We start from the raw sequence: 12,549 nt of genomic DNA, 5'->3' as shown, positions 1-12,549 counted from the left end.
TCCTGTGATGTTCTTGTATGGAGAGGAGGGAAGGCTTGACGGGGATATCATACCGATACCGTCACATTGGTCATACAGAATGTAATTTTTCATGGCATCTATCTGTGGGTGACAGCATGAAAACCTGAATTCTGGCATCTTTTCTGTTAACCACTTAAGCCTCGGACCATATTGCTGGTCAATGACCGGGCCACTTTTTGCGATTCGGCACTGCGTCGCTTTAACTGACAATTGCGCGGTCGTGCGACGTGGCTCCCAAACAAAATTGGCGTCCTTTTTTTCCCACAAATAGAGCTTTCTTTTGGTGGTATTTGATCACCTCTGCGGTTTTTAGTTTTTGCACTATAAACAAAAATAGAGCGACAATTTTGAAAAAAAATGAATATTTTTTCCTTATCGCTATAATAAATATCCCCCAAAAATATATTAAAAAAAAAAAAAAAATTCCTCAGTTTAGGCCGATACATATTCTTCTACATATTTTTCGTAAAAAAAAAAGCATTTATTAATTGGTTTGCGCAAAAGTTATAGCGTTTACAAAATAGCGGATAGTTTTTTTCATAAATTTTTTATTATTGTTTACATATCAAAAAGAGGAATCACCACAAAAAGTACAACAATGTATATAGATATTAAATACCCAACCAAGATTTCTGATAAAGATAGAGTAAGGATACCCCTTGTTTCCATTAGTTTTGACTCTTAACACCCCCACCCTTACCCACCCTTCCAACCCCCTATATTGCCGCCCACCCAACCAACTCCACATCACTGTCCTGTGATTTAGTGTAGTCTATTTTGTTAATTTAAGTTTTTCCCTAATTGATATACAACCGGAAAATAAGGGATAGTTTAATGGCATTTTTATTAATATTTTTTTTTTACTAGTAATGGTAGCGATCAGCGATTTTTATCGGTACTGCGACATTATGGCGGACACTTCGGACACTTTTGACACATTTTTGGGACCATTGGCATTTTTATAGCAATCAGTGCTATAAAAATGCATTGATTACTATAAAAATGACACTGGCAGGGAAGGGGTTAACACTAGGGGGCAAGGAAGGGGTTAAGTATGTTCCCTGGGTGTGTTCTAACTGAAGGGGGGTGGGACTGACTTGCGGAAATGACAAATCGCATTGTATGAACAGACAATCAGGCATTTCTCCCCCTGACAGGACCAGGAGCTGTGTGTTTAGACACACAGCTCCCGGTTCTCGCTCTGTAACGAGTGATCGCGGGTGCCTAGCGTAGATCTACGTGATCTCGCCCAGCAGAGCCGACCTGCCGCCGTATAACAGTTATACGGCGGCTGGTCGGCAAGCAGTTAATTATTAAAAAATGTAAAGCTAGACTCCAGCAACGACTTTGTTTCCTTTCATGACTAAGCCAATTTTGACATTTGTTGCTTAAAAGTTAAAATCCATATTTTTTGATAGAAAATTACTTAGAACCCCCAAACATTATATATATTTAGCAGAGAATATAGAGAATAAAATGGCGATTGTTTCATTTCTTTCACGCAACTTTTTGGGGAAAAAGACACTTTCATGGGGGTTCTAAGTAATTTTCTATAACAAAAATATGGATTTTAACTTTTAAGCAACAAATGTCAAAATTGGCTTAGTCATGAAAGGAAACAAAGTCGTTGCTGGAGTCTAGCTTTATATTTTTTTTATAATTAACTGCTTGCCGACCAGCCGCCGCAGTTATACGGCGGCAGGTCGGCTCTGCTGGGCGAGATCACGTAGATCTACGTCACCTCGCCATTCAGCAAATAGAGGGGCACGCCCATGATGCCAACGCGTGTGCCCGGTGGGCGCGATCACCACCAGGCACCCGCGATCGCTCGTTAGAGAGCGAGAACTGGGAGCTGTGTGTCTAAACACACAGCTCCTGGTCCTGTCAGGGGGAGAAATGCCTGATTGTCTGTTCATACAATGTGATTTGTCATTTCCCCAAGTCAGTCCCACCCCCTTCAGTTAGAACACACACAGGGAACATACTTAACCACTTCCCGCCCGGCCTATGGCCGATTTACGTCCGGGAAGTGGTTATGAAATCCTGACAGGACGTTCTAGAACGTCCTGCAGGATTTCATGCCGCGCGCGCCCGTGGGGGCGCGCATCGCGGCGATCGGTGATGCGGGGTGTCAGTCTGACACCCTGCATCTCCGATCTCGGTAAAGAGCCTCCGGCGGAGACTCTTTACCACGTGATCAGCCGTGTCCAACCACGGCTGATCACGATGTAAACAGGAAGAGCCGCCGATGGCTCTTCCTCACTCGCGTCTGACAGACGCGAGTAGAGGATAGCCGATCTGCGGCTCTCCTGACAGGGGGGGTTAGCGCTGATTGTTTATCAGCGCAGCCCCCCCTCGGATCGCCACACTGGACCACCAGGGATGCCCACCCTGGAGCACCAGGGTGGGCAAAAAAAAAAAAAAAAGCAAAAAAAAAAAAAAAAAGTCTAAAAAAAAAAAAAAAAAAAAAACCATAAAGAAAAAAGATGCCAGTCAGTGCCCACAAATGGGCACTGACTGGCAACAATCAGTGCTGCCACCCCAGTGTCCATCAGCGCCACCCCAGTGTCCATCAGCGCCACCCCAGTGTCCATCAGCGCCACCCCAGTGTCCATCAGTGCCACCCCACAGTGCCCATCCATGCCCAGTGCCCACCTAGCAGTGCCCATCTGTGCCACCCATAAGTGCCCATCTGTGCCGCCCATGAGTGCCCATCTGTGCCGCCTATGAGTGCCCAGTGCCGCCCATGAGTGCCCATCAGTGCCGCCTACGTGTGCCCATCAGTGCCGCCTACGTGTGCCCATCAGTGCCGCCTACATGTGCCCATCAGTGCCGCCTATGTGTGCCCATCAGTGCCGCCTATGTGTGCCCATCAGTGTCGCATACCAGCGCCGCCAATCAGTGCCACCTCATCTGTGCCCGTCAGTACTACCTCATCGATGTCCATCAGTGCCATCTCATCGGTGCCCATTAGTGCCGCCATATCAGTGCCCGTAATTGAAAGAGAAAACTTATTTACAAAAAAATTAACAGAAAAAAATAAAAACGTAATTTTTTTTCCAAATTTTCAGCCTTTTTTTAGTTGTTGCGCAAAAAAAAAAAAATCGCAGAGGTGATCAAATACCACCAAAAGAAAGCTCTATTTGTGGGGAAAAAAGGACGCCAATTTTGTTTGGGTACAGTGTAGCATGACCGCGCAATTGCCATTCAAAGTGCGACAGTGCTGAAAGCTGAAAATTGGCTTGGGCGGGAAGCTGCGCAAGTACCTGGTATGGAAGTGGTTAAAGGGGTTGTAAAGACAAAAATATTTTCCTCTTAAATTAAAGTCTGACAGTAGCTGATAAAGTAAAAAATAATGTTTTGCATTATAACTAGTTTGATACCTGTTGAAATCGAGGTGTTTTATTCACCTCCGTCACTCCTGAATCGTTATTCTCACTGACTTCCTGGTTTGCGGTGCACATTCATTCTTGCTACATCACGGCCTAATGGGAACTACAGTTCCCATTAGGCTTAGCCTCCATGCCTGTGAGGGATAAGAGAGCATCTTCACGCAGGGCTGTAGTCATAGGGAGGGGGTGAGCACATTCTGCTTTCCACCATGCAAAACAGCTCAGATGCTGGTGGAAAGCAAGAAGAAGAGAGACAGGAAATGGCATTTTCAAACCTGGATTACTGTATTTTGGAGGTCAAAAGGAAAAACGAGGTAAGTGATATTTAAATGCTCTAGCTTACAGCAATCAATTGGTCTAATAAAAAACGAACCTTTAGTGTTCCTTTAATCCCTTCCTTGCCCCCGAGTGTTAACCCCTTCCCTGCCAGTGGCATTTTTATAGTAATCAATGCATTTTTATAGCACTGATTGCTATAAAAAAGCCAATAGTCCCAAAAATGTGTCAAAAGTGTCCGAAGTGTCCGCCATAATGTCGCAGTACCGATAAAAATCGCTGATCGACACCATTACTAGTAAAAAAAAATATTAATAAAAAGGCCATAAAACTATCCCTTATTTTCCGGTTGTATATCAATTAGGCCTTGTACACACGATCAGACGGACCGTTTTCATCGGACATGTCTGCTGGGAGGTTTTGGTCTGATGTGTGTACACACCATCAGACCAAAATCCCCACGGACAGAAAACGCGGTGACGTGGGGGCGACGATGACGTGGCGACGTGTGCGAACCAGGAAGTTCAATGCTTCCACGCATGCGTCGAATCACTTCGACGCATGCAGGGGATTTCGGTCCGATGGTTAGGTGTACTAACCATCGGACATGTCCGACGGACAGGTTTCCACCGGACAAGTTTCTTAGCATGCTGGAAACCTGTCCGCTGGAAACCTGTCCGATAGGCCGGAAAACTGTCCGGTAGGCCCTACACACGGTCGGACATGTCTGCGGAAACTGGTCCGCGGACCAGTTTCAGCGGACATGTCCGGTCGTGTGCATGAGGCCTTAGGGAAACACTTAAATGAACAAAATAGGCTACACTAAATCACAGGACAGTGGTGTGGAGTTGGTTGGGTGGGCGGCAATATAGGGGGTTGGAAGGGTGGGTAAGGGTGGGGGTGTAAAGAGTCAAAACTAATGGAAACAAGGGGTATCCTTACTCTATCTTTATCAGAAATCTTGGTTGGTTATTTAATATGTATATACATTGTTGTACTTTTTGTGGGGATTCCTCTTTTTGATGAGAAAAAAAAAAAAAACTAAAGTTAGCCCATTTTGTTTGTATAAATAGATACCTAACATGTCACGCTTTAAAATTGTGCACACTTGTGGAATGGCGCAAAACTTTAGTACTTATAAATCCCCATAGGTGATGCTTTAATTTTTTACAGGTTACGTGTTTAGAGTTACAGAGACGGTCTAGTGCTAGAATTATTGCCTCGCTCTAATGATCGCGGTGTATGCAACATGTGTATCTGGCTCTGATACCAGCTAGTGCCTCTTTTGACCTGGAGTGGCAGAGGAACTGAAGTCGTTCACCAAGTTCAGGCAAAAGAACAGAGAACAGAGAACCCAAATATTAAGTGGCTCCTCTGGGGGTAGTGCTACAAATAAAGTCTATTCAAGTATGTATTCTTAAAGTGTTTGTTACCCCAACATTTCATATTCCTGATATTCCTAATATGTGCCTCCTGTACCATGTACTTGTATGAGAAAGTATCCTGTTCTCTTTGTATTGCTTTCTTTGTGTGAAATCCCTGGTGTTCCTGCCAGTCCCTCTGCTTTCCTATTAAAAACTGACCACACTAAGCAGGAGAACACACCATGGTCAGTTCTCTAGCTGTGCTGGGAACTCAGCCTGCTCTCCTCCAATGATCAGACTTGTTCTGACAAGCTACCCCCCCATGCACAGACTAAGAACAGAGGGAACAGATCATTTTTAAAAAAGGTAAAAATATTATATCTATACAAAAATGTTTTGCCTTTCATTTTTATTTTAAACGGAATGTGTTGTTTTGTAGGGTCAACTTTTACAATCACTATAACCAATTGCCAATCAGCTTACGTCCTACTGCGGCAGGTCGGCTCTATTGTGCAAAATGCCGTAGCTGTACGTCGCTTCTTGCAATAGATACAGTGGGCACGGCGCGGCGCCGATGCCACAATGTCCACCGCCCACCTGCGATCGCTCCACAGAGAGCCAGAACGGGGATCTGTCAATGTAAACAAACAGATTCCTGTTCTGTCAGGGGAGGAGAGAGTGATGGTCTGTTTCTAGTGATCAGGAACAGCGATCTTTCTCTACTCCCAGTCAGTCCCCTCCCCCCACAGTTAGAAACACCTCCCTAGGGAACACATTTAACCTCGTGATCACCCCCTAGTGTTAACCCCTTCTCTGCCAGTGTCATTTATACAGTAATCAGTGCATTTTGTATAGCAATGTCGCAGTCCCACTGAAAATCATTGATCGCTGCCATTACTAGTAAAAAAAAATAATAATAATAAAAATGCCATAAATTGATTCCCTATATTGTAGACGTTATAACTTTTGCGCAAACCAATTAATATATGCTTATTACGATTTTATTTACCAAAAATATGTAGAAGAATATACAATGGCCTAAACTAATGAAGAAATTCATTTTTTTTTGGGGGGGGGGGGGATTTAATAAAGCAAAAAGTAAAACAAATTATTAAATTGTTGGTCTTTTTGTGTTTATAGCGCAAAAAATAAAAACCGCAGAGGTGATCAAATACCACAAAAAAGCTCTATTTGTGGGGAAAAAAGGACGTCAGTTTTGTTTGGGTACAACATCGCATGGCCGCGCAATTATCACAAAAAATGGCCTGGTCAAATTAAGGGGTAAATCCTTCCGGTGCTGAGTGGTTAACTCAAAAAGTCCCTTTTTTTTGTGCTCAGCTTCCTCCAAAACTTTAAATGCTTTTTTATCTCTCAAACAAGCGAAAAACTCAATATCATTTGGAACAAACAATCCGCAAATGAGAAATTTTTACACCAAACCACAAAAAGGGAAATGGCCAAGATGTGGGTCAGCATATTGTGCAACCTTGGACCACATTACCAAGAACGCAGAACTGAGTCACTCTTGCTCAGAAAATTGATCTCTGAATTCAAACTGTCAAATGTGTTCTGTTTTTTATTTATTCAATTTTTTTTTTTTTAATCTGTTACTTTATATTTACCAAAAAACACAGCTCAGATTTCCAACATCCACTTACACAGCCTCATACAGGGAGACGGACCCACGGGAGACGGATGGGTTAGGTGGTGATCACCCCCCTGGGGGAGACGGATGGGAAGGCGGCAAACAGATGCCCACTTACCTTAAGAGGCAGATGAGGAGGATCCAGGGTAGGGTTGCTGCTCCTTCCCTGGGACTGTTGCTTCTCCTCCTGGCCCGAACAGGAAGTGGGTCCTGAGACCCGATTGGTAAGGAATCCTAAGACTCCCAGCCAGTCGGGCCTGATTGGCTGGGAGGAGAATCAGGAAGACAATAGCAAATATTGATTCGCTATTGTCACACAACTGGGTGGGCTCAGAGCACAGTACTTTGCGCCCCCAGCCTGCCTTTTTTTAAAGCCAATTATCAGGCTCTAAACACACCATAAAAAAAAAAAATTGAAATCCATGCGTCCGGGACCCTGAATGTAGATTAGGGACCGGAACTGCGCCTCGTAGGGACGGCCGCTACTGGTCTGCTGCCTTTTTTTCCCACACTCACTAGCTGGAGGAGAGACAATACCTGTAAGTTTTACTTAACCCCTTTAGTTTCACTTTAATGGCAGCAGAGAAAAATCGGATCCCCTGACCTATCAGACAGGGTTTTGCTGTGTGCCAGAGCTGTGTAGATCCCAGAACTGGATTGACAGAAATGCATTTGCTTTGGCAGGTAAAAAAAAAATCCCACATGCTTGTATTTCATCTATGTATTTAGCTGTTTGCCTGGAGTTCAGAGAAAATAAAAAATATGTATTCAGTACTCTGGTATAGGGTATAGGTTCCATTAATGTTATGCTAGGAACAGGCATGATCCTCGTGTAATGTAATGTGATGTAAATTGGCTTGAAAAAGTACAGTAAATCCTTGGATTACGAGCATAATTCGTTCCAGAAACATGCTTGTAATCCATAGCACTTGTATATCAAAGCGAGTTTCCCCATAAGAAATAATGGAAACTCAGATGATTCGTTCCACAACCATTTATTCATAAATCCTTCCGTTTATAGTCCATATAAAAAGATTATAGCAATGTGATTGGTTGTGTAACTATGACATGTCCATCCACAAATGGAAGCCTCCACAAGGGGATTAGAAGCAAAATCCAGCAGAAGCTACAGAGTATTAAAGAGAAGAGAGGCGCCTTTAGGAATAGTATAGGAATATGTTTCTAAATTTCTTCATTCTTCATTAACCACTTGCCGACCGCGCACCGCAGTTATACGTCCACAAGGTGGCTCTGCTGGGCGAGAGCACGTAATATGACGTCCTCTCTTCCAGCCGCCACTAGGGGGCGCGCGCGCCGCCGGAGGCGCGCGCGCGCGTGCCTCCCGCTCGCCCCCGACTCCCGTGCGTGTGCCCGGCGGGCGCGATCGCCGCCGGGCACACGCGATCGCTCGGTACAGAGCGGGGACCGGGAGCTGTGTGTGTAAACACACAGCTCCCGGTCCTGTCAGCAGGGGAAATGCTGATCTTCGGTTCATACAATGTATGAACCGAGGATCAGTGTTTCCCCTAGTGAGGCCACCCCCCCCCCCACAGTAAGAACACACCCAGGCATACTTAACCCCTTCCCCGCCCCCTAGTGTTAACCCCTTCACTGCCAGTGGCATTTTTATAGTAATCCAATGCATTTTTATAGCACTGATCGCTATAAAAATGCCAATGGTCCCAAAAATGTGTCAAAAGTGTCCGAAGTGTCCGCCATAATGTCGCAGTACCGGAAAAAAAAATCGCTGATCGCCGCCATTACTAGTAAAAAAAATATAATAAAAATGACATAAAAATACCCCCTATTTTGTAAACGCTATAACTTTTGCGCAAACCAATCAATAAACGCTTATTGCGATTTTTTTTTACGAAAAATATGTAGAAGAAAACGTATCGGCCTAAACTGAGGAAAAAAAAAGTTTTTTTATATATTTTTGGGGGATATTTATTATAGCAAAATGTAAAAAATATTCATTAATTGTTGCTCTATTTTTGTTTATAGCGCAAAAACTAAAAACCGCAGAGATGATCAAATACCACCAAAAGAAAGCTCTATTTGTGGGAAAAAAAGGACGCCAATTTTGTTTGGGAGCCACGTCGCACGACCGCGCAATTGTCTGTTAAAGCGACGCAGTCCCGAATCGCAAAAAGTACTCTGGTCTTTGGGCAGCAATATGGTCCGGAGGGTAAGTGGTTAAATGTAACCATATTTCTACACTTAGAGGCGCCTCTCTTCTATTTTATACTCAGTTGTTATATGAGGCTACTTGTATATCAAGACATTGCTTGTATATCAAGTCAAAATTTATTTAAAAATGTTGCTTGTCTTGCAAAACGCTCTCAAACCAAGGTTTTACTGTATAACATAACTTTATGTCTTCAAGAGACTTTTGGAATGGTCAAGCTGACCATATAAACCAGCTAGAGAGAAATTTACAAACAAGTAATAAATTGAAATTCAATGAATTACCGTACTGCAGCCGGGCTCATCAATGGGCTTTCGCTCGTGATCAATCGGCAAGGGTTTCCTCTTGCAAATATAAGGAAGCTTCTTCTCACATGCCTGATCTGACCAGTGACCAAGCTGAACAGAAAAGAAAATACGAAATAAAGGCTGTTCAATCATCAAAGTGAATGTTAACTTTGCATACCCGATAATGTGCCAGATAAAATATCCTGTTTTTTTTTTGTTTGTTTTTTATACCCCTTTTATATGATTGAATATTTAAAGTGAACTCAGGTTTACCTTATTCACCAAAAGGGATGAGCTGGGGTTTGTTTCAAATCCATGTTCGGCTAAACCCCAGAAAGAAGCTATCATTTCCAAGTCACTGAACCAATATGGTCCTGCGGCCATATTAGGTCAATGATGTCACAAGCATCCCTGTCCATTTGTGTATGTGCAGCTGCGGGGAAGGGGAATGCCCTGGTCTTAGCTGATTGGGTCTTGACATTTTCCTTCTGGGTTCGGACCAAACCCAGGCTCATCCATATTTACTAAGGGCCTTTTCACACCAGCGGACCGTATGTCTGTATTTCATCCATCTGTTTTCGGATGAAATATGCACATACATGTATCCCTATGGGATAGCGGGTGTCAGCGGATGAACATCTGCTGACACTCGATCTCATCAGTGTCCGCAATGCTCCGATTCTGCAGACGGAGGAAAATTCTATTTTTCCATCCGTCTGCCGATGGGATCGGGTGAACATGGATAGACGGTCCGTATTCATCTGATCCCCCCATAGGAGAGAGCAGAGATCTGACAGAGCGGTCCCTGCACAGTGTGCGGGGACCGCCCTGTCATCTGCCGGCTCAGCGGGGATCAACGGAGCGATCCCCGTTGAGCAAACGCATGAGAAAGGTACGGATCCTCACGGGAATGTAAAAGGGGCCTAACATTCACTTTGTTAGGTAAACAGCTTGTGCTCCTTAGTTATATCAATTAGACTACCCCCAAAAAATTGTTCTGACCAAAAATTGTTCTGATCAGCAAATTGTTTGAAAAAAGAGGCGGATGCATTCCTAAAGGCAAAAAATATATCTTGATCTTTTATCATTTGTAGGTACCAACACCAGAGAGTATTGATCCAGGGAATATCTCCTTTGGGAGATCAGGAAAAGTGATACTAAAGGCTCAAGGTTTTTTTACCTTCATGCCTTCTATGTATGAAGGTAAAAGACCTTCTGTGTGCAACAGCCCCCCCAAATACTTACCTGAACCCCATCTCGATCCAACCATGCGCACAAGAGCCTTGACTCTCCTGGGACTCTCCTGCCTCATCGACTGAGACAGCAGCAGGAGCCATTGACTCCTGCTTCCGTCAATCACAGGCAGTGAGCCAATGAGAAGAGAGGGGGCGGGGCCAAGCCATGGCTTTGTGTGAAAATGAACATGTAGAGCAGCGACTCAGGAGTGAGCCTGCTTGGGTGCCTCCATAGCAAACTGTTTGCTGTGGGGGGCACTTGGTGGGCGGGGCCAAGCCATGGCTTTGTGTGAAAATGAACATGTAGAGCAGCGACTCAGGAGCAAGCCTGCTTGGGTGCCTCCATAGCAAGCTGTTTGCTGTGGGGGGCACTTGGTGGGCGGGGCCAAGCCATGGCTTTGTGTGTAAATGACATGTAGAGCAGTGACTCAGGTGCAAGCCTGCTTGGGTGCCTCCATAGCAAACTGTTTGCTGTGGGGGGCACTTGGTGGGCGGGAGGGGACTGGAGCATCAGCAAGGGACCCAAGAAGAGAATGATCGGGGCTGCTATGTGCAAAACCACTACTCACAGCAGGTAAGTATAACATCTCTGTTTTTTTTTAAACTTGCCTTTAATACCACTTTATTTTTTTTACCCCCCAATTGATCAAATAAGACCATGCATTACATGGTTTTTGCCTTCCTCTGGATTAAAGTGATTGTAAATTCTTGTTTGTTTTTTCTAAAAAAAAAATAACAAACATGTTTTACTTATGTGTAGTGGTTTTGCACAGAGCAGACCAGATCCTTCTGTTTTTGTGTCCCCCCCCCCCGTCGGTCCTGGCCCCTCCATCCTGCCGGGTTCCCCCACAGCAAGCAGCTTGCTATGGGGGCACCTGAACAGAGCTGCTGCTCTGTATGTCCATCGCAGATGAAGCTGCGGCTCGGCCCCGCTCCGTCTCTCTTCTCACTGGCCCAATGACTTTGATTGACAGTTTGCGGGAGCCAATGGCACCCCGCTGCTGTCTCAGCCAATAAAGAGGAAGAGTCCCGGGCAGCCGAAACTCTTTTTCAACATTGCTGGATCGAGAGGGACTCAGGTAAGTATTAGGGGGGCTGACAAGGGCTGCTGCACACAGAAGTTTTTTTTTTTTATCTCAATGCATTAAGATAAAAAAAACTTCTGCCTTTAAAACCACTTTAACTGTGGGTATAGGACTCTTCTTGAGTGATTCTTCTATTGGTTGAACTGGGTGAACTTGTGTCTTTTTTCAGTGTAACAAAGTTTTTTTTTAATTAAAACTGGAAAGTGCAAAATCTGGTGCAGATGTACTTTATAACCAATCAGCTCCTAACTTCAGCTTGTTCCTGTAAGCTGATTGGCTACTGTGCACAGCTGAATCGGATTTTGCACTCTTCAATTTTAAAAAGCCCTATGGGCCAGATTTATAAAGAATCGGCGTTGGCGTAGTGTAAGCCATTTACACCACGCCACCGCTACTTACTGGAGCAAGTGCCGTATTCTCCAAGCACTTGCTCCGTAATTTGCGGCGGCGTAGTGTAAATGGCCCGGCGTATGGCCGCGTAATTCAAAGGGGGCAGCTTGTATTCAAATTAAGCGCTCCCCCGCGCTGATCAAACTGCGCATGCGCCAGGCGGAAAAATAGCCCAGTGCGCATGCTCCAGCTCACGACGGAAAACGTCAATGACGCCGACGTGAGCGTCATTGACGTAAAGTCGTATTCGCGAACGACTTAGTAAAACGACGTAACCGACGGAAAAAGACGACGCTGATCCGACGCCATACTTAACATGGCATACGGCGGACTGGCGTAAGGTTACCCCTCATATAGCAGGGGTAACCTTACGCTTACGGAAACGACGACGACGCGGCGCAAATTCATTCGGGAATCGGTGTATCAGGCTCATTTGCATAGTCAAATGAGAACTGAACGTAAACGCCACCTAGCGGCCAGCGTCAAATTACATCTAAGATCCGACGGTGTAAGTGACTTACACCTGTCGGATCTAGGCCGTATCTATGCGAAAATGATTCTAGGAATCACTCGCATAGATACCCGGGCCAAAAACAGAGATACGACGGTGTTTCCTGAGATACACCGTCGTAACTCTTTTGAGAATCTGGCCCTATGTGTCTATGT

General features: G+C 44.7%; 1 protein-coding gene across 1 annotated transcript in view; it reads right to left on the bottom strand.

The window, feature by feature from the left end:
- The window catches only part of LOC120939983 (macrophage mannose receptor 1-like), a 145,683-nt gene that overhangs the window by 96,177 nt on the left and 36,957 nt on the right, over nt 1–12,549 (bottom strand). The window contains exon 9 of the mRNA XM_040352475.1: nt 9,171–9,284. Coding sequence (XP_040208409.1) covers nt 9,171–9,284 — 114 coding nt within the window. The remainder of the gene's footprint in view (nt 1–9,170; nt 9,285–12,549) is intronic.

The sequence above is a fragment of the Rana temporaria genome, chromosome 5 (assembly GCF_905171775.1).
Source record: "Rana temporaria chromosome 5, aRanTem1.1, whole genome shotgun sequence".
Classification (NCBI taxonomy): domain Eukaryota; kingdom Metazoa; phylum Chordata; class Amphibia; order Anura; family Ranidae; genus Rana; species Rana temporaria.
The sequence above is the reverse complement of the archived record's forward strand: the minus strand, read 5'-3'. Positions and strand labels throughout refer to the sequence as shown.